Source organism: Strix uralensis, chromosome 6 (genome assembly GCF_047716275.1).
Source record: "Strix uralensis isolate ZFMK-TIS-50842 chromosome 6, bStrUra1, whole genome shotgun sequence".
NCBI classification, from domain to species: domain Eukaryota; kingdom Metazoa; phylum Chordata; class Aves; order Strigiformes; family Strigidae; genus Strix; species Strix uralensis.
This window is the reverse complement of record NC_133977.1, coordinates 42,764,156-42,789,237: the sequence shown is the minus strand read 5'-3', so window position 1 is coordinate 42,789,237 and position 25,082 is coordinate 42,764,156. Positions and strand designations below refer to the sequence as shown.

Sequence of the window (25,082 nt, the reverse complement as noted above, 5' to 3'; positions counted from 1 at the left end):
AGGAGGAGGGGGGGGGGGGGCGGGGGGGGGGGGGAGGAAGAAACTCCCCGGGCTCCTCCGGCGGGGCTGGGGGGTGGGGGGGAGAAACTCGGGGCGCCTGGCACCGGCCCCCCGCCCCCGCGCCGATGCCGAGCGGAATGAGCGCCCTGTCCCTTTAACGGTATAAATAACGGGCCCCCCCGCCCCCCCCCCGCGCTCCTCCTCATCATCAGCTGCTGCTGCTGCTCCGGCTGCTGGGGCTCCGGCGCTGCCGGGGAGGAAGAGGGGAGCAGCCACTGCGCATGCGCCCCGGGGGAGCTCGGGAGGCCGCGGGGGGGGGAGAGGGAGGGACGTGCCTTCCCAGAGGGCTGTGCGCGGCCCCGGAAGGAGACCCGCGCGCGGGGCGGAAGGAAGTGGCGGGGAAGGGCCGGGGCGGAAGTGGGGGGGAGGAGGAAGAAGAGGGAGGAGGCGGCCGCCGTGATCACGTGAGGGGGGGCGGGCGGCGCGGGGGCTGCCGGGAGCGCGGCAGCTGGGCGGGAGCGGCGCGAGGGTGGTGGTTGCTGCGGCCGCTGCCTCAGGTGAGGGGGGAGGATGAGGATGAGGGCCAGGGCCAGGGCCAGGGCCAGGCAAGGCCAGGCCAGGCCGCGCCGCGCCGCTCACCCGCTGCCTCAGTCGGGCCACCCCGGTGCGGAGGAATCGCCTTTTCCTCTGCCTTTCCACACCCCTCCCCGAACTCTGGGGCGCTTGGCGTCTCCGCGCCGCCCCGCCAGGAGGTCTCTGGAGGCCGCTGCCTCTCCGGTGCGGGGGGTGAGGCGGGAGCGGCGCCTTCCCCCACAGGGCCCTCGGCGCTGCCGGGGGAGGGGAGGGGTGGTATCGGTTGTGGTGGCCGTGGGCAGCACCTGACGGCTGCGGTGCTTCGGTGGAACTTTCCGAGCCCCGGATAAAGAACTGGAACGGGCATGCACCTCGTCCGGTAGTCTTGTTGCTGTCGCGCTCCACTTTAATTAATTTAATGGCTTCAGTTCGGCTTCCCCGGCTTTGCATTTTGGTGCCTTGCGCTCCTTTGCATCCACTTCAGTAGCGACCTCTTTATTTGTGTACTTTTTTAGCAGCCTGCCTCGTCCTTTCTGGGCACGGCTGCTGTGCCGGGGGGCTGCAGGATGCTGGCTTACAGCAGCAGGAGCAAAACTGGGAGAAGAGGGAAACGGCTGTGTTAAAAGAAGCGTAAATTGTGAGCGACTCGTGGATTAACACAGAGAAGAATTGTTTTTAACTCTTGCTGCTTATCTAGAGAGGCACTGTGGTTATTCTTATAAGCTGCACCAGTATAATCATGATAATAGTCAATTGTTCCTTTAAAAACTTAATTGTTGTGACTTAACGTGTTACCGTGCGCCTGTAGCTTGTTCCAGCTGCAGAAACATAATTACATTGTTTCAAACTAAAGGCAGTTGAAGTGAACAAATACTGTCGGTGGTTTGTCAGAGGGGTACAAATGTTACTTGTTAGTACAATTTACCTGGAGTATCGGTTTGGTTGTTGCACAATAAGGTATCTGAAGTCTGAAGGTGTGAGCTGAGCCGCTCCTGGCTCTGCGGGACCAGCAGGCGTGAGGCCGTGCTGTCTGAGTGCAGCTTGGCACATCACGGGCTTGTGAGTGGCCTCATTGCCCTGAAGAACTTGCTAGAAAAACTTGAAGAAAGCTTGAAGAAAAACTTTCATATCAGTTGCATGAGGTACTGTTTGAATTGCATTGCAAATCATCCTAAAGCAAATGCTGTGCAGAAGATGCATGTAAACGTGGATTTCATCTAATCAGAAATTAATTAAAAATGTTTCAATCTTTTCTTTTTTACTGGTAAGGTGAACCACTACATCTTTATCAGTTAAGAAGTTCATTACAACTTAAGTTCTTACAAACGAGCAACTTTGTTGTGTTTGCTGTGCTAGTTTACTAACATTCAGGTACAGTTTCTGACTAAAAGGAATGTTATTTAGTATAACCTCTATATTCTTTTTCTTATTTAAAGATGAAAGCTTCAGCAATGAGTAAACGTAAGTTGAAGGAGAGCAGCGGGGTCAATGGAGAATGCATTTCACAGGTTAGTAACATCTTTTTTAGCAGGCTTTGTTTATAAGCTATGAAGCTTTTCCATCCTCTTGACATCCCTGTCATTCTATAGCTTTTTTCTAGACCAGTTAAAAGGGCACGTACAGATACTTGATTTAAATTCTAGGACTACAAATGGGTTTTATATTTATGGTCTGTATTTCTTCCAGCTTCTCACCTGGTGTTTGCTTGCTTCCAGTGTTATAGCGATGATCTACTTTTTGGAGTCTTAATAAAAATGGTAAAGATGGTCTTGCGCTTTTACAGCCATTTGTGGCCCCAGATTTGCATAAATCTATTTTTATCTAGTCACATTCTTTATCTTCCTGCTTGTAGGGTGAATCAGAGTCTAGGTGACTTTTTTTAACAGCCTAGGCTAGGCAGGATAGCAGCTGCCAAATCCATTTTCAGTTTTTATTTTAAGCTTTATTCTTCTGTTTTCTCAAAGTGGCTACTTCAAAACTGTGATTCATCTTGTAGTGAGTTATCTCTGGTTCAGTGATTTCTTATATTTTAATATCTTTCCTTCATTTACCTATGCAATCCCTCCATAGGAGGAAAACCTTTTCACTTGTGAATGAACAATGGTGATTGTTCAGATAGATTATGCATTAAAGCAGAATAAATCTGAAAGTTAAATCATTAAGAAGTTAGTAGAAGAAAATGTAACTGAAAAATCAGGAAGAAAAGCACAGATCATTAAAAAATTCCTTTCATAAATTGGAATTATTAGCAAAATACATTCCTCTTGTTCCTCTATCCATTATTTAGACTTACTGAGCAGTACTTCACGAAGATGCATCCACCTGTGTTTATTTTTAAACTAAAACCACTGAGAGCTGATGGTGATAATTCCATCATAAATTATAAATTAGCTAAGTGTTAGAAGAAGACATATTTTCATGATACTAAAAGCCTGTTAGTAAGGTACCCCAGGACAGTGACTGGTTGGCTAAACTAGGCATGAACAAGTAACTGCTGCCTAAGGTGGGAGAAAGGCAAAACGTTTGCAGTACAGTATTGCCTCAGTGGAGGTTTATCTGGGATAGAACCCCACACTTTCTCATGATTTGTTAGGATTCAGGAGAAATGAAAAAGGACTTGGTTAAGAGATGTAACTGAAAAATGTAAAGAAAAGTCATATGGGGGGGGAGGAAAGAGCCAACTTGGATTAAGAGAAGGGAAAAGCAGTGACACAGATGTGCATGGTAACGGTCTAACTAGTTTTTAGGTCAAATGGATGTTCACTTAGACCAAAAGGCGAGGTGCTCAAATGTGTTTTTAAAGGAAAATCACTTCATTGACAGTTTGCAATTTAATCTCTGCAATTCTTGGTCAATGAACACTTAAATTGAACATCAAGCACCTTAAAAGGACGGAGTATGCAGGTGTTTTAGGAGGGGTTATATGAGGGATGGGGAGAAGGTAGCATAGAGTCCTGTAAATTCTTAATAATTGGGTTTGTCCAGTTTGCATGCTGCTGGTCAAGTAGTAGGAAGAAATCTGCTGTAGTGCTGCAGGTTGGCTGTTTGGGAATTGAAAATACAATTTTAAGTAACAGTTCTCAATGTGGAAACTGGTAGTCAGTGCTGACGTATATCTAAAGATATCCAAAGCAGTACATCCAAAATAATAATTAAAATAGTTGCATTCACTATGCAGTTTGAAGGATTTCAGGACTTCATCTAAGAATCAATCTGGATAGATTTCATTCCATCCTTTGTAAGCAATATATTAGCTTCAGTTTTGTACTACTTCCTGCCCCCCCCCTTCCAAACTTTTAGGAACAAGGTATCTGAATTAAATCTTCAAAGAAATTAAATTTGATACTTTCCAATGTTTGCAGGTGGTAGGCTGCAACCTTGTTGTGGTGCAAAAAGTGTATTCTCTGAGGATTTGGGGAAATCACTAAATGAGTTAAGTTTTACTTAAGTCAGCTGGTAAATGTTTTCTTGCCTGTATTACACAATAAGTCAGAACTATGAATTAGATGAACTACTGACCTAATTTTGGTGACAAGTATAACATCCCTTCGGGGATGAAGGAAAGAAGCTGTGGCAGAAGGGACCAAAGATATATATCACTATAATTGAACTGAATTTTCTCTTTTCTGCTACAAAAGTCTGTTAAATACTCTGCCTACTGCAACTTCATTCTTACTTTCAAAACCCCTGTATCATTGATCACAATTAAAAATTACATGTTACAGAGTGTTTGTAACACCACAGGAACGTGAATATTTTGCTATTATTTTACTGCAGTTGTTACTTTATTGGTATATTCTGGCATTTGAAGCACCAGGCATTCTTTCTGTCTTGTGTTATATCTGTAGGTGCAAAAAATTTTACGTGAAAGATTCTGTCACCATCATGCTCCTGAAAAACTGTTTGGGATGGACCATCAGTACAGGTGAGTGAGCTGATTTGAATACTAAGTAATTTCTACTCAAATACTAAGTAATTTCTATTTTAACTGCAGTAGAAGAATAATCAGGTGAAGTCAGAATTTTCTGCTACCTCTGTTTTTCTAAATTATACAAGCTTAAATGACTTGGTGCTACCCTTCTAACAGTTGTTTGCCTCAGATTTTAAGAGGTTTTTATCCAGCTGTTGTTTGCTGTTTTGCCAGGCTCTGAGTTTTGGATTTCTTGTCCTTGTTTCAAATCTGTAGTTCATGGAACACTTTTTCTGAGCCTGAAGGGTACTTTTACTGCATATTCTAAGGCTATGTTTAATGATCTGACCAAGCAAAAGTTAAATTCTTTTGTTGTGAATCTTTATTTTTACTTCAGTTTTTCTCCTGTTTACTGGTAAGCTGTGTTAAAAATAAATCTTAAGCCTTGGATGCCAGCATCATGTTTCTTGAAGTAGAGACCCATAGTTAACACAAACCTACTTCTCGGGGTCATCCAGATGTGGAGGTTAAAGATAAGGAGGGACTTGTTGTGACAGTAGTACTATCCTAATACTAATCCTTTTACACATGCAGGTCAAATTCTGAAAATAACAAATGTGTATCTAAAGAACTTGTTTTGAACAATCAGTTTTTCCAAGAGTAGCTTTATGCAAGTGGAATCACCTGATGTGAGCGTTAGTTTTCTTTCCATTACAAGAAGGAAAATAACATTTCTGTTATTAAAAAAGTGTAGTGCAATATATGTGCAGAGCTCACCTAGACATGTTTACTGTTGTCAGAAAATGTATTTCTGTGGTGTTAGTATTCTACAAAACAGGCCTCCCCTCTTTATATTGGAATTCTGAAAAACAGTTTACAGGGTGTCTTCTACTTAATATGCCACTGTTGGTGAATTATACTGCAGAGAAAACATGGTGAACTTCCCAGCTGTTATTTTTTTCTTTCCCAAGATGTGTCAGGGCTTGTAGCTATAGTTAGCTCTCAAATAGTGACCAAAACCAATGCATTTGCTACAGCTGTTCAGTGATGACTGTCACTCTTTGAGAAGCAATATTCAAAGTAAAAAAAAAAAAGGCATATTAAATGTATGCATTTGTAAACATCTGACAATTGGAAGTGTTGGTAGTTTTTAGAAGCACTTTAAATGTGGTACAAGGCAATAAGTCTGTCTGAAGATAATTTAGAGTTGTTCTTTGTTCCTTCTTTTCAGTGGGAATAGAATATGAACTCGAAGTTCAGGATCACTGTTACCATTCACAAGCTTTGAGTGCCTAAATTTAGCATATAATCAGTTTTATGAAGATTGTCAAAATAAATATATTCAACTAGATTATTAATTTTTACTGGTGTCAAGGTTTTCCTTCAATATGTTTGCCAGCCTTCCTTTTTCATGAACTACAGTGGTATCACAGAGAGCAATCTCTTTTTTTTTTTAAAAGAAATAATTATTGAAGTCTGTCCTTTCATGATGCAGAATTGTAGAACTTTATGCATTAGTGATACTCCTGACTCCTGTTTTAATATTTTAAAATGTTTTAAGAGAACTGATCACTCAGCCAGTATTACATTTTGCGTGCCTGGAGTCTTGGCTCTGAGAGCAAACTGAAATGTATCAAATTTTCTCTTTATCTTCTAAAGATTCTTCGACTTTTCCATAGTTTCAGAGAATGTTGTCTGGTTTGAAGTTTTTAACCTATTGCTGTTGTCAATACAGACATCTGCTGGAACTGCTGAAACGAACCACGGTTCATGGAGAAAGTAACTCTGCCCTCGTTATTGGACCCCGAGGATCGGGAAAGACTGCGGTATAAACATGTAGTAAAATTTTATACAAGGTCAAATTAAGCACGAGGTAGATAAACTCACTGAAGTCCTGGGAGTTTTTGGAGCTAGATTTTCATCTCTGCCTGTTTTTAAAGAGAGAATTGCTAATTGTTTACATATAATTTAAAAACATTGCAGGACTTCTTGTGAGCTAATTCTGTTGCATAACAGTATGTAGAAGTCAGTTTCCTAACCATCTTGTGAAATTTTTCAAATGCTGAGTTCCTAGTGAGTTTGTAAAATAGAATAGAACGTGCACCTGACAAAAACACGTACCTGTCCATCCTCACAGTGACTTGCAGGAGTACGCATCAGTTTGGAATTCTTTGTGTGTCTTCACCAGGTTTCATGACACGCTACAGATACCCAAAACGTGTAAAATGGAAGTAATTTTATCAGAACAAGTGGCATTTGCTGTTCAGTGATCTGACTGTATCGTAGATTCTGCCTTCGTCCAGTGTTTCTCCTATTACAATTCTGTAGTGGTTCTTGCCACAGAGTTCATCTTTGCAATGAAAAACACCTTTTGCTTACTCTTTGAAAGTTAACCTACTATTGCTATCGGGCCTCCGCTCTAAAAATGACTGAAAAGGCATCCCAAAACTGTAAAAGTAGACTACGGGGTGGATTTCTACATAGCTGTTTATAGGTAGAGAATGGTAAGGTATCTTAATCCTGTTTTAAACATGTTGGAGGATGTTTTTACCTAAATTGCTAGGAGTAGCTCTACAAGGGTAGGTTTTGTATTTTAAAGGAACTCTTGTTAGTTGAGTCATATGAAGGGATGTCGTCTAACTTAAAGTGTTATATACCTTAATATTATGCAAACACCTACATCTTTTATGTTTATCTGAGTATGTGATAAATAGGTTGGCTGTTACTGCAAAAAGTAGTCAAGATTAAGAAATTACAAAAATTACTTCGGCAGTCTTCCCAGGTGCTAAAGCAAGTGGCCTTCAAGCTTTTAAATATAGATTAATAGAAAAAAACTAATAGATGGTAAACATATCCATGATACAGCTGACACCAATCACTTTGCTAGTTTGTTGACAGCTTGCTTCTTTTGCATTCCAAAACCAGTCACTATTGTTACTTTCCACTGTTACCCCCGACGCTTCAGAAGAAGGATAATTGCCAAAATACTGTGGTGTGGTGGTGGGGGAAGAGTTGATAAACCAGTGAGTGACAAATAAGGATTCCTCCACTTGTGTACTTCCTGCCAGTCTCAAACAGGAGTTTATTTTTCCTTTATTAGATTTACAGATTTGTAAGGAAGCAACAAGCACTTTCATAGTGCAGAAAGCAGTTTTTAGATTTTCTTGTATTTAAGGTGCCATTGAGATTGTTCGATAAGGGGCTAGCCCGAACGGGTGACATCTGCTTATTGGGCATAGACATGAGAAACTGAGGGAATAAGCTTTCTTTTTTGTTCCAAGTATCCATATAGTAAGTTCTGGCACCTGTAGTAGGAGTCTAACCATATCTGCTTCTAAATACACTATCAATAGAAAAGTATAGATGAGCTCAGTACTACAAGCAAATTGGAGTAAACGTAAACATTTTTAAAAAACCCACAACAGAACAATCCCCCAAACACCATGTTGTCCCCCCATCACCGAAACTCAAACTATTTTTATTGTTTAATTCAAGTTTAAATTTTCTTCCAAACCTTTTACATAAGGATAGTGAAGATGAAAATTTGTGATTCTTCCTGCCAGAATATAAGCAAGCAAATCACGTATGCAGAATGAATGATTTTCTTATTCTATATCAAGTGAAAGATTCTAGTTCTCAAAAAAGCCTGCTGGAGACAAAAAGTTGTATGTGTCTATGTTAAGTGTATATGTGTGTATACATACACAGATGGGAGCTGTGAGTTCTCAGGTGAGGAAGGAAAAGCAAAGTAGCAAGTGGATGAAAAGTTAACATTTCATCTATTTATACTTATTTTAATACAAGTTCCTTATGACTGTTACCAAGAACAAGTTCCTGATGGACTGTAAATTTGGGGCCCCTAAGTTTTATAAGCAGTAATTGATGCAATTATGTGCAATTTAATTTTGTCTCATGCTTCCTAACTTCAAGAGGAAAAGAATAAGCATAGTGTTTTTAAAGATTTAAAGCAAAGATACTTGTTCTACAGCAATGAAGCCGAATACTATATTAACTCAAGACAAATTCTCTCACATCTCAACCTCGTAAAGCTTTTTCTCGTTAAGGGAGAAGCCCTAGATATTATCCCCAAAATGAATGACTAAAATACTGGAGTTATTTTTAAGTTTCTTTCCTTATTAATTCAGCAGAATGAACAAATGTAATTGCTACAGTCATGACAGTGAATGTGAAGTTGTCATTTTAGTATTTTAGTCTTGAAAATACTCAAACATTATTACCTAATGAAACTGCACATACTGTTTCCTATCTGATAATATCTATTTGTACACTTACTGTTAATACATTAATCTTCTTATACAGATATTACATGTTTTTCTCCTAGTTACTAAATTGGGTTTTAAAAGAGCTCAGAAAAATGAAACAAGTTAGAGAGAACCTCTTGGAAGTTCATCTGAATGGCAAGTAATACAGCACTATTCAAATGTTATATTTCGTTGCTATATATTGTAAGTCCTGAACAAAACTTTTGGTTTCAGCAATTGTAATCTAGCCTCATTTATGGATACTTTAGTCCGTGAGCTCCAAAATGTGTTTCTTGGTATCTCTCTATAGAGAGAACTTCTGTAATTTTAATTTTCAAAATGTTAAAAATCAGTTCAGTTGTGACCAGATTATTTTAAGTAACTTCTTACTACATATGGAAAATTACTGATTAGTTTTACTTTATAAAAAGACATAGCTTTGTAAGGCTGGAAATGGAGAGGAGCTTCTGGATAAGTTTCTAGTGGCTGTAGAGATGACCTGGAGGGGAGTAGAACTGCCAATTGTTCATGAAAAATCTTTTTTTTTTTTTTTTTTTTCAGGGCTTCTGCAGACTAATGATAAAGTGGCCCTGAAGGAGATCACCAGACAGCTGCAGCTGGAAAATGTCATTGGGGATAAAGTTTTTGTAAGTATCAACTTTATTATACTCTTTGCTTATCTCCCTCAAAAATCCTTGCCTAGAAAACTGGCTTTGTAGAATGCAGCTACTTGAGACTGAATGGGCTTTGAGAGTTTAGTAGCAAAATTGCGATGGGCTGGCTCAGTCTTCTCAAAGCTTTCTCTTATTTTAAAATATTTAATAGTTGATGGCAATAGTAAACTGTGGCAGCGTTTACCTGTGAAGCCCCTGCTTTACAAACACTTCAAGTGTGTGCTGCACAAGTGCTGAATGATACATTTTGCTAGTCAAGCAATATTAATGCATCTGATTTTTTTCAAAAAACATCAGCTTTGACTTAGAGAGGAGGAAGAATGGGAAGGCTCTCTTCACATTAATTCCAAGCCTCTAAATGGAACAAACATTAAGCATTCCAAAGGGACTGTGTTCAGAGGGGTATTTTGGAAACATTGGCTTTAATTTTTCAAGACCAAGAGCGAGGAAGTTACCCAGCCAAAAAGCAGTATCTGTAGTATATTTGCAACTTGTTGTAGTTCATAGGGAAATCGATCTCGGCTTCCTAGAGGTCTCATTTTGCATGGAATTTCTATTGAAATACTTGCTTCTATTGACCTTTTCCCAAAGATAAGAAACTCCATTTACATTAGTACTGAAGTCAGTCATGAAGAGAATAACTGAAGTGCTTTTGATGAACTTTCACCCGTTTGAGTGTGCAGTAACTTGGTGATCGGAGCTCGCCTGGTGGTTGTCTGTTACTCGGTGAGTGTTCTGGAGGGGCCACCTGCTGCTACGGCAGAGGGCCCTCCTGAGCATCGGCTCCTCCTTTGCTCCCGGGTGTGGCCTTGGAGATGGGCAGCATTTACAGAGTTGGGAGTCCTGTGTCATACTGCTCCAGGTGGCTAAAGCACAATTAGGTGAGGGTAGGAAGGTGAAATCTCCACAGATGAGGTTTATTTCCAACAGTTGCATCTGGAAAGCTGAAGAGATAAGATGTTACTACTTTGGGTAAGAGAGACCAGAGAACTAGGTTAGAGGCAGCGTGGAATACAAGATGAAGTGGAGCTTGTAGTTATTAGGCCTTATTATCTTTTGGAAATGCTTGCTGCTTAGGCTGTGCTTTGCTTTCTTACTTATCCCAAATAATTTTAGATACAGAGGGTGGAAAACCCTTTCTGGTGGTGAGCTAAAATTTTCCCAAATACAGCTGCAGTAATAAAAGGAAATAGCAAGTATTTAATTTCAGCTCAGCTGTTTGACTGAGTTTCCTTTTCAACAGAGAACTAGAACAACTTCTCAAGGTCCACAGTTCCACTACCAAAAACGCTGGAGGCAAAACTGGATTTAAATATGCTTAATTCCTCTATAATTTTCCCCGTTAAGTTATTGTGGAGGACTACTTTATTTAAACTCTTAGCCATCTAATCCCATTGGTTGCACACAGGCACGGAAACCTACGGATTTGCAGGAATGTCCTTCTCTCCATAGAAATTTTTCCTTTCTTAGCTTCTGCAACTTGCATTCAGAGAGTAAATTGGCTTTTCTGCCTTCTTTGATAGGGCTTGTGGTCTTCAGTTACAGTTATTTCCCATCTCACAACTCGTGTGCCTCAGAGTGGGACCGTGTGTGTGACTGAAGCAGGATGGTTGTAGTGATTTGTTGTTTTCTGTCATGAATGTTTGCCACTTTCATCTGTCTAATCAGGCTGCCAATTGAAAAACTGCATACTGATCGCTCTCAGCACAACACGTTAGGTGGCAGTTTTTGCGTGTGTGTAGATGGAAAATGAGTATGTAAGGAAAGATAAAGCTACTTGTAAATTTAGCTTAGTGTAGACATTCTCCTGATTGCTAATTTTTGCTTGTCTGAGGCAATTAGTTTGGAGTTTTCAGAGTGGAAAAAAAGGGGAGTGATGTAGTTAACGATCAGTTTCCTTGTCCTGCAGAGGTTATGGCTGTACAACATGAAGTAACATCATAAATTTTCAGATGTGCACTGGTTTTGAAAGCAGAGTTTTAGGAGGAGATGGCCTTCCATTACATGCCTGAACTTGATGTAGCTACACAATTCTCAGAATGATGCTGAAAATCTTTTGTGAAGCTTTTTTCTTCTCTGTGTAGGGCAGTTTTGCTGAAAATCTTGCGTTCCTTCTGGAAGCTTTAAGGAAAGGTAAGTGCTAGTAGCCCCCGTTCTGCAACTGTGCGTGTTTTTGTCACTTGACTGAAAAGTTAGCATATATGTGGTTTTTCATCTACTTTGTACAAGTGATATGAAGATATCTAGCCCAAGAATGGGTCGTGGTTACAAAATAAAGCAAAAAATACCTAATACTGAACAAACATCTGCCTAACATAACTGATGCTGTAAAGGCTTGCGTGTGATGGCCAGCTATGAAGGGTGGATTCCTTTATCCAGGAGCTATTAAAAACAGTGTTTTTTTTTTTTAAAAATTTGCCATAGAAGTCTGTCTTCCCTTGCAACCAGAAATGATGCTTGGCAGAACACTACAAAACCCTACCAATTTTTCAGTGTATTTTTCTTTTGACTGTTGTAGCGGTGAAAAGCTAAAAGAAAATATGTAAATTGTTAAAACCAGAATTTGTGACAGCTGTAGAGATGGAAGTCTGATGAAGTTCCTGTCCTAACTTTTAAAATTGCCATCTCAGGAGATCGAACTAGCAGTTGTCCAGTTTTGTTTATCCTGGATGAATTTGACTTGTTTGTTCATCACAAGAACCAGACGCTGCTCTACAATCTCTTCGATATATCCCAGTCAGCGCAGACTCCGGTAACAGTTATTGGACTTACATGTAGACAGGTAAGGAGCTGCACTTCCTCATTCAAAGTTTTTAGTTGTTTTAAAGAGACTTTTGTCTTGGCTGGAATGTTTTCTCCTCTGCTGGGACCTTAATTTACTAAGAGACTCTCCTCAATTAATCCATTTTTCTGACTTTTGAATTGGGAAGGGGGGTGGGAGAGTGGGTAAAAAAAATATATAAATTTGTGCTGAGAGCTAACTTTAGATGACTGAAAAACTGCAAAGCATTCAGTTTTCCTGCTAATGGAGCAGGTTTACATTTCTAAGGAGGCACAGGGCTGCTGTCTTGTCTTGTCTTGCCACAGAAGAGCTGTATTTATCCATGTGGCTGTGGTTCCCCCTTTGGAGAGCTCCTGGTCGTAAGAACAGTCTTGTATTAACCTCCGGTGTTTAAATCCTTGTGCTGAGAACAAGGATTTCTTAAGTTTTTAAGCAAACACTTCAGTAGGACACTTTTTCTATAATACTAGCATGTTCAAAAAGGGTTTAGGATCCCTGTTAAACTGACTGTGATTTTTTTTTTTTCAGTGATGTTGTAGGGAAGTGTGGACAGATTATGTGTATGCTGTGAAGCAGTCACTCGGTTAGACTATGGAAGCTGATACTTTTATAAAAGTAATAAAAGTACTAATAAAATTATAAAATATAAAATTTATATTTTTATCAATAAACTGGATTGGTGGTGAAGATGACTGGGTTATGACAAGAAAAAGATTAACTAAAATCTTTCCTCAAAACCTGAATCTGGGATTGATTGGGTTCAGGTGATATTTAGCTGGCCAAATTTGTGGAAGTTAATAAAATAGTTAATAGTGGATGTAGTAAATTACAACCCTTTTTTTTTTTTTTTTTCCTCCTCGTTACTGTCCCAAGGCTGGTATCCTTGTCACCCATTATTTAGCACCCCGTAGTGCTCTGCTTTTGCATGTAATTCAGGTAGAGTTCTCGGAGGCTGTACCGTGGCTGTGGTGATCGCTGCTGTTTTTAAATCACTGGTCCCTGTTGAATGTGGCTTCTAAATCAAAAGGGGTCTTTATATTTTGCACTGTTAGCTATTTACTCTTACCATTCTCTTTTTGGTGAGGAATTTCAGTATTCTTAAAGTTTTGGGTTTTTTTTTTCTGCAAGTAAAACCACCAAAACCAACACACAAAACCCCTTAAAAACTCAAAAAGCCCACCCCAAATTCCTAGAAAGGGAGCGTGATCATTCAGCCCCAGTACAGGCTGGGGGAACAGTGCTGTATTTCTCTACAGGGATGAGGCCCCTGGCATGTTTCTGATATCAGCCCATTGCTCTGTGTTCTGAGAAAAGAGCTTTTCTCTAGTATCTCCAACAACAACTTGATGGCAGACTTGCTTAGTTCTGTGTGGCAATCTGTAAAGAGAAATATTGGCTCTTAAGTAGTTGTTTGGTTTTTTTTTTTTTTAAGCTGGATTCTTCCAGTCTGACAAAAGGCATGTGAACTGACAGCTGCCAACCTACGTATCTACTAAATAGACAACTTGTCTAGAGCCATGATAGGCTGAAGCATCTTGAATGCAGTCTTAAGTAACTGAAATATTTACATAATCTATGGAGAAATTTTGCTGGGTATCCTAGCAACTAATTATCCTGTATGATGTAGTGCATCACATGATCGGGGTAAATGGCTAGCTGTTAAGCATTTCAAGGCATGTCAATTACCATAATTAGCAGAGGTCTTGTTAGAACACTTTAAACCTGAGAATTTAATAATTTGTTATTTTTTTTCAACACTATTTACTTTGGTGTTTTGTAGTTTTTACTGGAGCAAAGAATGCACCTGCTTTTCTTAATTATTATTTTTACTGTTTTTAACAAGGATATCCTGGAGCTCTTGGAGAAGAGAGTAAAATCAAGGTTCTCTCACCGACAGATATATTTGATGAATTCCTTTGATTTTAAACAATACATTAGGATATTCAAGGAACAGCTTTCTCTTCCTGCTGAATTTCCTGATGAGTCTTTTGCACAAAGATGGAATAATAATGTTCAGGTATTTAAAGCTCTTTTATACTTGGTTTTAGTAAAACTTCTAAAGTAAGACTGGTTTGTAAGTGTAAAGCCTTTACCTAAGATTAGTATTTCCTTTCACTATTTGAGTTTGATATGGAATAAATCGTGATAGAGAATATTTGCTTATTGAAGTCTGGAGATAAAATTAGAAGTGCCACAAAAAAGACCAGCAAGTTAAGGTTAGACATGAAGAATTGTATTGTCAAGCGTAAGCCGAGCTCTTTCTGAAAGTTAGCTACCTTATTTTTTTGGGGGTAAGCGTGAAATGATCTGCTGAGATGATTAAAATATCACTTAAATTTTTATTTTTTAGCGTCTCCCAGAGGATAAAACTGTGCAAGACATGCTGCAGAACCTTTTTCACTACACTAAAGATCTGCGCTCACTTCATTTGCTGTTGGTATGTATTTCGATATGTATGTATCATCTTCTTGATTTACAGTAGTCAGTAAACTTGTGGTTTTCAAGGCAGTTATCTGAGCTTTGCTTGAAACATCTTTTTAGTCAGTGGGCTTTTGACAGTGCTGGTTTCTCACATGCTTTATCAGTCCATGCTTTATTAATGAATTTGAATAGTTCCAGTTTCAGTAGCAGTTACAGGGTGTACTGTTTAATTAAAGTGGTGGTGGGCTTGTGGTATTTAAAATAACTTTTGCCAAGTTCTTTCCATTTATAAAGCAAAACTGTAGGCAAAATACTCTCACAATGTATTTTCCTTTCTGAGATTGTTTTTGGTTGCTGGTGAATCCTGAAAACGGCTTGTAGTGAAACCTACTTTTTCTACCCTTTAGTCTGTTGTTGCAGCCAAATATTCCTCCATTCCTCCTCTTTCACTAATTCTGTTGCTATACCAAACCTGCTTCTCTTCGTCCATGCCTGTCATATTCAAAGATCAATAAATTTTGTGCCATTTTTTTACTGTGGTTTCTTACTGTATTCCTGCATCACCTCAGGCTCTCTGCTTCGTGCTGCTCCTGACCCTGTTGGGTTTGTCTGTGCTCCTGGCCTGTTGAGCACAGCTACTCTTGAGTAACTCCCTGTGTAGGCATATGTACTTCTGACATAAAAGCACACGGTGCTGCGTTTGGAGTAACTGTCACTTAGAGCTAAAATATTTGTTGTTGTCATCCCTCTTTCCTCTCTTCCTTCCTGCTACGATGCTCCTGAGCACAGATCACTCGCGTTTCTGGATTAGTTGCTCCTGGATCCCTCTTCAGTAGGAGCATCCCCGTGTATCAACAGTCTTGTTATTCACGCAGAGGAAACACTTTTGTTTTCTTTTTATCAATTCCAATTTCTTCTTAGGCAGAGTATCAGATAAAATCACTTTATGAACTGTATGATGAGGCACCTCTTTTCTCCAGAGCTGGTTTCATGTGTGGGGCAGCTCAGGTAGCCCAGATGCTGTCCTGAATTCAGCCGTTACTGGAAATGAGATCTTAAATCTCTTAAATTTTGAGGTGCTGGAAGCTTGAGGCTACTAATTCCTAGAAATACTGAGACAGGAGTTAATTCAGCTCTGCCAAATGACCATGTTAGCTGGCATCAGGGGCCTGAGGAAGCCTTCAGAATTTGACGCGTAACCTCGGCGTCTCCCAGTTAGCTCAGGGGAGAGGGGGACGGGGACGTTCGGCTGCTGCCTCCCTGGGACCTGAGGGAAGGCTTCTGTGTGCAGTGAGGAGGAGGAAATGCTGACAGTGAGCTTCCTCCTATCACGACAGACGAGCTGAAGCTTAATGTGTGGTCAGGCTCTGTTGGAGGGTCTTTTTATTTTTTTCTAATCTGTCCCCCTCATTTTTGTTTCTTAACACAGTCAATACAAACGCAGTAACATTCATTACAGAAGATAAGTAACACTTATTTAACCATCTTAAAATATCTGTGAGCTTCTGTCAGTGTGAAAAGCCCACTAAACCTACCTGCTCATCTTGTGTTGTGTGAATATTCAGATTCTAACCTCCGGCTCCGCGGTGGGGCTGTTCTTGGACCCTTCAGTGCTGACAGCTTTTCCCAACGCTGCTTTTACTGCTGCTCTGAAAAGGAGATTATAGCCTTTCTGTGCTAGTTCTGAAACCCAGAGCATGATCAGAGTCCTCTCTTTGGTAGCCCTCTGTTTCCTTGAGTTTGGTACAAGATTACAGATTATTTCTAGTTTAGGGGCACCCAGTTCTGTCTCAGTGGCTTGAAGGAATGCCAGCAAAAGAGCCGATGGCTGAGGAGCCTCCCTTTGAGCTCCAAGGTGTGTCAGAGCCGAGGCTGAAGTTCCTAATTGTTTTCTTCAGCATGTTCTGAATTTTTCCTTTAGAAAGGGGCTTTTTCACTCTGAAGTCATCTTGCTCATAAAAGTATCTAATACAGACTCTAGCCCTTCTGTAATTCTTTTGTATTAGCTGAAGTGTGGATTAATTGCCTGGCAGGATGAATTCGTCTTTAATTTTGAAAACCTGTGGGAGTCTGCCCTTTGAGCTGGTGAGAAGCTTCGTGATGGGCAGCGTGGTGGTGGTGAGAACTGGAGCTACTCTTGCTAATTATCCGCTTTTTGGTGGCGAAGCCTTGTTTTCAGTGCCCAGCTATTTTTAAATTACATTTAGTGCTCCCCACCACTTGCACTGTCGGATGAACACGTGGGTTTTCAGTGCCTGTTTCATGTTGCGGTACCCTAAACGGTATCGTGCAAAACCTTGAACCTTGAAAGAGTTGAACAAGCTTTTTAGCAGAGTAAAATGACTTACTTTTTATGTAAATTGAACTAGATAGCTCATAACTGAGCTGGTAGAATCTAGTTTTGCTTTTGGTAAATGCTGTTTCACCACAGTTTCTCTGGGGTGGGTGATTTTACCCCCTCAGCTGCTTGTCTGCCTCTGCAGGCACTGAGGCAGAGGATGCTGCGTGCTCAGGCTCTGCATGGCCGGTTACCTGTTCCTTTTTCCTCCACTTCTTTCCATTTTGCACATCCATTAGCGACTTGGGGCTGTTGTTGCTTCACTGTCCCTTCCTTCCCTGTCCAAATTGCCTTTACAAAGGGAAGTACAACGTACAAAACCTCACTCTGTACCTTTAGAAGGCTGAATGATGGCACAGCTTTTTCAGGCTGTTACCTGGACATCTAGGAGAGAAAAAGGATTGGAAAAGGCTGGTGGTAGGAGAGCAGTGGATGTTCTTGGTGCAAAAACCTCCGTTAAGCAGATGAAATGAACAGGTTTTCATCACACAGACCTGCGAAAGTAGGAGGCAGTTACTAAATGCCTTTTTTTTTTTTTTTTTTTTTTTTTTTTTTTGTTGATGAGTATTAAACTACAAAGTACAAGACAGGTACTTCAGGTGCAGGTCACTGCTGCCCTGTAATGGCTCATGGATCACTGACACCTTTGGAAGAATGGTGTCAGAAGAGGCCAGTTAACTCCCTACTTATTAACTCCACAAGAATCATCAAGGTTGGAAAAGCCCTTGAAGATCCTCCAGTCCAACCATTAACCTCACACTGACCATTCTCAACTCCACCAGATCCCTCAGCGCTGGGTCAACCCGACTCTTCAACCCCTCCAGGGATGGGGACTCCCCCCCTGCCCTGGGCAGCCCATTCCAACGCCCAACAACCCCTTCTGCAAAGAAATACTTCCTAAGAGCCAGTCTGACCCTGCCCTGGCACAGCTTGAGGCCATTCCCTCTTGTCCTGGTGCTTGTTCCTTTGTTCAAGAGACTCATCCCCCCTCTCTGCACCCTCCTGTCAGGGAGTTGTAGAGGGCGATGAGGTCTCCCCTCAGCCTCCTCTTCTCCAGATTAAACCCCCCCAGTTCCCTCAGCCGCTCCCCATCAGACCTGTGCTGCTGGGGGTTGTTGTGGCCCAAGTGCAGAACGCGGCATTTGGGCTTAGTGAAACTCCTCCAGTTGGCCTCAGCCCATCGCTCCAGCCTGACCAGATCTCTCTGTAGAGCCTCCCTATCCTTGAGCAGATCAACACTTCACGTTTGTTCAAAACTCACTTTCTGTGAAGATTTAAAGCTTCGAATTGCCACTAGGTGAGCTTTCAGCAAACATTGTGACGGCGCAGCTCCTCTCCCACAAACTGAGAGCTGCCCGCAGACACTTCCTCAGCACTCCGGGCCATGGGAGTGCTGTAGCTCTGTGTACAGAGGTGTGTTTAAAACAGCTGTAAATCATTCTTCCAGCAATCACTGAAATATGCTAATCCACTGAAATTAATATAAACACCTTAATGAGTGTTTATCTCCTCTAGTGAGGAGGCTTGAAAGTTTTAAGCCTGGAAAACCTTCCTGGCAAAGTGAGGTTGTAGCTACCAGCTATTTACAAGGTTTTCCGTGTGGGCCTACCATGTGTTGGGTTTGTTCATTGATGTTTCCAGTGGGTGACTCCAGGGGAAATGTGTTCTGCATTCCCTCCCCAAGCAGAAAGTACGTCTGGTAATTAGTAATGAAATGAAAAAAAAAAAAGTCTTCTGCTTTATTTTTAGATGCTGGCTGTGAGTAACGTAACCGTGCATCACCCGCTTATCACTGCCTCAGATCTTCAGGAGGCAAGCAGGCAGCACAGAATGGACTCGAGAGCCAATATTGTACACGGTAAAGTTCAGCTCTGTCCCCAAATGTTCCTTAGGAGCACGGAACGTGTCCAGTCCCTTCCTGAAATTCTCCTGGTGCTGGAGATGGTGTACAGGGCCATGTTTCCCCTTGGGAGGAGCCGTGGGGGGATTCCTCTGCGCTGGAGTTTTCTCTGATAAGCGATTTGGAACCTGTGCAAACAGGGAGAAGAAAGAAACGGCTCCTGCTGATGATACTCAGTGTGAGTATCCTTACAGGAGGAACCGCTTCCCTGAGCAGGAAGAGCTGACTGAGCTCCGGGCTGCTTTACAGCTCCCACGTTTCCCAGGCTTCGGTCTGGCTTGGCCCCGGGCTTCTCAAAGTCTCCTCAGGCCCAGGGACTGTCACTTCTGTAGCTCTTGAGTAGTGAATAACCTCCCCATGCTCACTCCGCAACAGCAGCATGGAGATTGTCTTGGTGCTACTGAAAATTCCCTGTCATGCTGTACAATTGGCTCTTCTTTATACTGAAATTTGTTGCTTTTTGATGGAAGCAGCCCATTTCCTAACATTCTTGCTTCAAATATCTGGAAAACAAATGTTTGCTTATCTAGCCCCTCCAATTCTGGATTTTTTTTTTTATATTATGAAGATCTGTAACACAAATAGGTGAGGCCTACAGCATGTAAAAATAGAGGAATAAAAATAGTATGTGAGCTGCTTGTCTTCCTGATATGCTCGAGAGAAATATTTAGAGCTCTTGTCTTTCCCTCTAGGTTTGTCTGTCCTGGAAATCTGTCTAATTATAGCTATGAAACACTTAAATGATGTTTATGAAGGAGAACCATTTAACTTCCAGATGGTTTACAACGGTGAGAGAAATACACCAACTTTACAAACCCTACATCTTTTACTTTCCCCTAACTAACTGGGTTTTTTCCCCCTATTCCTGTTATAGAATTCCAGAAGTTCATACAAAGGAAGGCGCATTCTATGTACAACTTCGAAAAGCCAGTTGTCATGAAGGTGAGTCTGAAATGTTATTTTCTTAATTGTAAAGTATTTAGATGTTCTGGTTTGGTGTTTTTTTTTTCCCTGGTGCACAGATTCAAGTAGTCATGTGCAGCCCTAGAACCAAGGCTGGGGGCTTTGGGGTGCTGAAAGCTGAATCAAAAACCAGTATTTCAGTTTTGAAGCAGATGTTTGTTGGGGCCCTGTTGCAGGACAGAGTCATTCCCACTCAGTTATGCATGTGCTGGATTTTAAATACTGTTTTTTTTAAGAAAAGCTATGGTAAAATAGAGCTGGCATTTAGTATCTCCCTGGATTTGACAGGTTTCTGTCAAAACAGCAGCTTGGGTCATTCAAAATGAGCAATACAGCCCGGAGTGATGTGATATTCCACTTCCTAAATTACTTTTTTTCTTTCATTTTTAGGCGTTTGAACACTTACTACAACTGGAATTAGTAAAACCGCTAGAAAGACCGTCTGTACGTGCCCAGAGAGAGTATCTCCTCATGAACCTGCTCTTGGACAACAATCAGATCATGGATGCTCTGCAGGCGTATCCCAACTGCCCGACGGACGTGAAGCAGTGGGCGGCCTCCTCGCTCAGCTGGCTCTGAGCTTCGGCCATCGCTTCTGCACTCCCGATGATGCAAGGTTTTCCCCCAGGTTAATAAATTTTTGGAAGAAGCTTGTTTCGCTGACGGATCAGGAATGTTGGGTTTTAAGGAGAGCTCTAGTGCTGTTGTCATCTCGCGGCTACTGTGAGTAACTCTCTGCTGCTCCTCCCTCGCGGGGTGAGGCCGTGGTAGCTGCCGGTGCAGGGTCCCACACTGGGTGCTGAAGGACAAATCCCTCTAACGCAGTTCAAAGCTTGTACTTCATGTACTTTTTCTTCTCAAATTTGACTTGATGAAGAACACTTCCTTAATTAAACCTTTAATCACAACTAGCTTCAGCAGGGAAGGAGGGGGGGTTAGGTAGACACCCTTCAAGGCAGCATGTTAGAACTATGCTCCATTTTGGGGTGAGTGAGGGTTGGTTTGGTACTGTGTTGTGAAGAGGTTATGTTTCATGAAGCAGGAGGGCTGATGGCTTCCTCCATCCTGAGCAAAGTTGGCTCACTCTTCCCTTAAAGCCCTGATCAGGTGATTTTTTTTTTTTAGCAGCCCTGTGGCTTCAGTCTGTCAAAAGGCCTGAGAAATTTCAGCTCCTGCTTGGCCCCTCCTCCCTGGGCTCCTGCAGAGCCCTTTTTTTTCAGGCAAAGAGGTGTTTATCTGGGGGAAGTGATACCTCCCCTGCCTGTCACAGGCCATGCTCAAGTTCAGTGTCAGCATTCAGAGCTCTGGGCTGTAAGTAACCACCTTCAACGCCCCCCCCAGCCCCCCCCCATCGAACAGAAATAAGGCAAAACTCTGCTTTTACAGCAGACTCAGAGCTCTGGCTTGAGTCCTGCATCACTTCTGCAAAACCAAACTGCAGCAGTAATGCTGGCTGGAAAAAAAAACAAAACACTTTTAACAGAATAATGGTTCCATCATCTCCATGTCACATCCATAATGTTTTTAGAAGGGAGAAAAGTGCCAGGCTTTGAATTTCAGATGAAGGACAAGAGCTTATCAGCTCCTTGGGGGTACTGAGCAGTAACCCTGTACCAGAGGAGAGTTTTCCACCAGAAACGCTGGAGCTGATGCAGATTCTGCCTTTACTTCTCCACTAGATTTAAACTGCTAGGTCTGTCCTTTTTTTTTTTCTTACCCTGCAGCTGGAGAATTGCTGCCACACCTCTCTTCTCCCACCGTGTTACACTTGGAAAAAAAGCATATGCAACTCAGAGTAGTCACATTTTTTATTTTAACTTTCTGGGGGAATAGGGGAGAAAGAGTATACATTTTTTATTTGTACAATATTTAACAATCACTTTATTGAGGGCAAGGGGAAGGGGTTGGTTTGTTTTTTAGTACTTGCAGAAAAACAGCAAGTACCTTTTGACAGTAGTACAACAACCTGTGCCCAAAACACTGACAGATACAAAGAGTAAAGGTAAAATAATTGCTTACCAAAATCTTGAGAGGTAACGAATAGTATATGGACTGAAACAGCATTAAAAAAATAAAATAAAAGGAAAAAAAAAAGTACTGCTGGTTGAGTATCTGAGGTAAATGATGTTCCATCGAGGATGCTACTTGAATCATTTTGCCCATGAACGCAGAGTGCAGCTTTCTGCATTTTGTACCAAGTGTTCCTAATAAATGTATTTTTTAAAAAAAAAGCTTAAAAAAGAGAAGCTGGAAAAAGAGCAAAGTGGTGACCCGATTTCTTCTGTTGACTGCTACTAGGAACAGGAAAGGCTTAGTACTGTCTGGTTACAGCTTAGTTCGCACACCAAGAGTTGGTATTTGACACCGCCACCAATGTTTTAAGACCTTGCCTAGAAGAAGGGGACAGGGAGGACTTTCACCCCCACTTCAACAACTTGGGGAGCTACGGAGTCACCCAGGAAAGGCCTCACCCTCCCGGGGCATTCCATGGGGCTGTTCCCAGACCAGGGGCAGCCTCTGGAGCTCAGGACACCACGAGGGACACAGAGGGACACTGAAAGGGCCACTGGTTGCTGCCTGCTGGGAAAAAAGCAGCAAAATCTTCCCCCCTGCATCCCTCTGGCCAAATCCTGCACAGTGCTGCCAGCTCAGGCATCTTCTGGCCCAGCACATTTAACACTCTGGAAGGGAAAGACGGCCCAGGGAGAAGCACCGAACCGCAGCACCCCTGGGGACATGAATTTTACCCATTAAAAAGCATTTATGCTGCAAATATCCTTTTCACAGTGATGTAAATTATGCTGTTATAAAGCAGGAAAACTAAGAGTGGTACAATATTTAAACAACTGGAGCTACCCCAAGGTGGTTTTAAAATAGAGAGAGGTTCTCAGTTTCGCTGAGGTCAGGCCAGGCACCATTTGCAATGCCCCAGACCCCACTGAAATTTATATTTATTTACACATTTTATGCATGACCAATTTTTGCATCAGAGCTTGAGTAACTCCTTAGGAACCCATCTGTATTTACACCAGTTTTGCCAGGGAGGGGGTTACAACTCGTGAAGCAGGAATGGATTGGTGTTTTGTTCAGAACTCGGCAGCAACGTGTGCGTAAAGTTGCATCTCTGGGTTAAAAACAGAAGCCAAACGAAAGCATCACGTCAAAATTACAGCCACAGACTACAGTTCTTCCTCTTTACAGCCCCTTGCTGCCAGCCCTTCCCTCCCCACCCTGGCAAGAAGACGCTGCCCTCTGTCTGGTTCTCCGTGAGGTCTCGTACTGTTCCCAGAGATGAAGGAGTTCACGTACGGGTAAAACCATGAGTATCTTGTGGCTGTCCAGAGCAGTTTTCAAGGTAATGTTCACAGCGAGCCCCTGACTGCACCAGGAAAAGCTTCCTCCAAGACACTGAACGCACGGTGGAAAAACAGAGAAAACAATGACAGAAGACGCAGCACGCTCCTGGCGGTTCTGTACTCGAGAGGTTCGGAAAATTTGGTTTTGAGGGAAGGGACCAGCAAATCAATGCACTGGAACTAGTTCTGAAAAGCACTTTGGCACCTACCTACCAGTCACTTGAGTTGGAGTCTAAGGCATGACTTCCTAAACTCCCAAAGAACATTGTGAAAGCAGATTCAATGTTTTTTTTTTTTTTTTTTTTTTTTTTTTTTTGTGAGGCTGGGCTATGGACGTTGGTATTCGTTACCTCTAAACAGTCCTTGCATATTTTCAAAGTTGTAAGCGTAACTAAATTATCCCTGAAATTTGTCATCATCTGAAATCTGTGGCTAGAATTTTTCGTTCTGTTCTAGGAGAAACCTGCGTGGCGCAGCCATTAAGGAGGACTCTGACAGGATGGCACCAAGCTTTAAGTCGAGGGAAGTTACAGATCTCCAAGCAGAGAGGGAGGGATTTGGGGTAACTGAGCTTCCTGAGGTGATCCTGAAACAGTGATACAGAACCCACTGCATCATCCTGTTTAGTGAAACAGAGAACACACTAGGCAGACCTGGTCACAAACATAAATAGGAAAAAAGACTTCTTTCAAAAAAGAACAAGAATTCAGAGCTTTCCAGTGTCACAGCTCACAGAAAAATTAAAAAAAAAGTCATGCTTAAGTTTTCAAATATTCCTCAGACACAGCAAACCTAAATAGTATTCAGTTAAATAAATGTATGAGATATTCTGGGAAATGGAGGAAAGAGAAAAGCTTTAAACTAAAACAGGAAGGAAAATTTTGTTTCAATAAACAGCATTTCTTTATACACAACAAGCTAGTACAAGAAAAGGCTAAAAACACTGCTTTAGGAATGGCCATTTACTGTTGGCATGAAGCGTAGCTTACCCTTTTTAAATAACACAGTGAATTTGAAATACATCATTTACAAAACATGGATCAATTTATTATTCCAATTTCATTAGTGTTGTCAATCTCATAATTTAGCGAGGTGGAACTGAGGTATACCTTGTTGAGGGAGGTTAAGTAATACTTGGAAGCCTCTTTGCTATATCCCACTTGATTACTTTTGTTTATGTACACTGAACAGCAGCACACTAAACATTCACAAGCTGTGTCATATTGGCATTACAATAGTCATTTTTATAAACAACAGCAAATGCAATAAAAACAAGTTACCCTTTTTTTAAATCTGAAATGAAATGTTTGATTTAAAAAAAATAACAGTAGTTCATTTAAGGAATTAGTCTCTTCTGACAGGTATTAAGAAATCTGATGTCAGTTTTTAAAACGCTCGATTAGCCGGTACAGGTCCGTATTCTTCATGTAAAAGTTCCTTAACAGCACGTTATCGTTTCTCAGTCCTTCGGGTGGAAGCAGGGAATGCAAAAAGTCTCACGGATCCACGGTGGGGAGGAGGAAGGGGAGGAAGAAAGGAAAAAAAAACCCCCACCCCTCTTGGTGACGTTCCGCAGAGACTTACCGCTCCTCCTTTCCCCCAGAAACCAGCAACGCCATCAGCGTCCCGTCCGCGGTAGCAGCTCCAGTGCAGAGTCCTGGCGGTCAGTGCCGTGACCAGTGCAACTATCATAGACTGGATTCTTTGGGAGGAAAGTCAACGTTTGTCACCATTGTGACCACAGTCACGATATCCTCTGTCGTGATTATGTTAGTTAGTTTTTGCATCTGAATAATCCGTTCTTCTACGCAACCCGCTGACAACCTGGCTTCCGCGTCGTGATCCCAGCACTCCTCTATTGTTTCGCAGAGCATCGCCATTCCCTGCCAGCAAACAAAGCCAA

The 25,082-nt window shown here is 41.7% G+C and overlaps 2 protein-coding genes across 7 annotated transcripts in view; one reads left to right on the top strand and one right to left on the bottom strand.

The window, feature by feature from the left end:
* Positions 1 to 487: 487 nt before the first annotated feature.
* On the top strand, positions 488 to 23,158 carry ORC4 (origin recognition complex subunit 4). Of its 5 annotated transcripts, XM_074873813.1 has the most exons (15): positions 488 to 557; positions 2,010 to 2,081; positions 4,422 to 4,498; positions 6,219 to 6,309; positions 8,826 to 8,901; positions 9,307 to 9,392; positions 11,504 to 11,552; positions 12,050 to 12,201; positions 14,045 to 14,218; positions 14,552 to 14,638; positions 18,710 to 18,818; positions 19,553 to 19,648; positions 19,735 to 19,802; positions 20,214 to 20,451; positions 23,025 to 23,158. In XM_074873813.1, exons 2-14 carry the CDS (start codon positions 2,010 to 2,012, stop codon positions 20,400 to 20,402), a joined length of 1,326 nt encoding a protein of 441 aa, XP_074729914.1. In that variant the 5' UTR covers positions 488 to 557; the 3' UTR covers positions 20,403 to 20,451; positions 23,025 to 23,158. The 5 variants fall into 5 exon arrangements, with proteins under 5 accessions (XP_074729914.1, XP_074729911.1, XP_074729915.1 ...); XM_074873810.1 differs by lacking the exon at positions 23,025 to 23,158 and having other exon boundaries at positions 20,214 to 21,920; XM_074873812.1 differs by lacking the exons at positions 488 to 557; positions 23,025 to 23,158 and adding an exon at positions 616 to 1,210 and having other exon boundaries at positions 20,214 to 21,920.
* ACVR2A (activin A receptor type 2A) overlaps positions 21,614 to 25,082 on the bottom strand; it is a 70,144-nt gene continuing 66,675 nt past the window's right edge. For both annotated transcript variants that reach the window (XM_074873808.1, XM_074873809.1), the window contains one exon: positions 21,614 to 25,062. In XM_074873808.1, coding sequence (XP_074729909.1) covers positions 24,868 to 25,062 — 195 coding nt within the window. In that variant the 3' untranslated portion in view covers positions 21,614 to 24,867. The remainder of the gene's footprint in view (positions 25,063 to 25,082) is intronic.

Coding starts and splice junctions, on each gene's coding strand:
- ORC4 (XM_074873813.1), top strand. CDS start 2,010: ATGAAAGCTTCAGCAATGAGTAAACGTAAGTTGAAGGAGAGCAGCGGG. Junction 4,499..6,218: donor GGGATGGACCATCAGTACAG/GTGAGTGAGCTG, acceptor TTGTCAATACAG/ACATCTGCTGGAACTGCTGA. Junction 11,553..12,049: donor TCTGGAAGCTTTAAGGAAAG/GTAAGTGCTAGT, acceptor TTGCCATCTCAG/GAGATCGAACTAGCAGTTGT.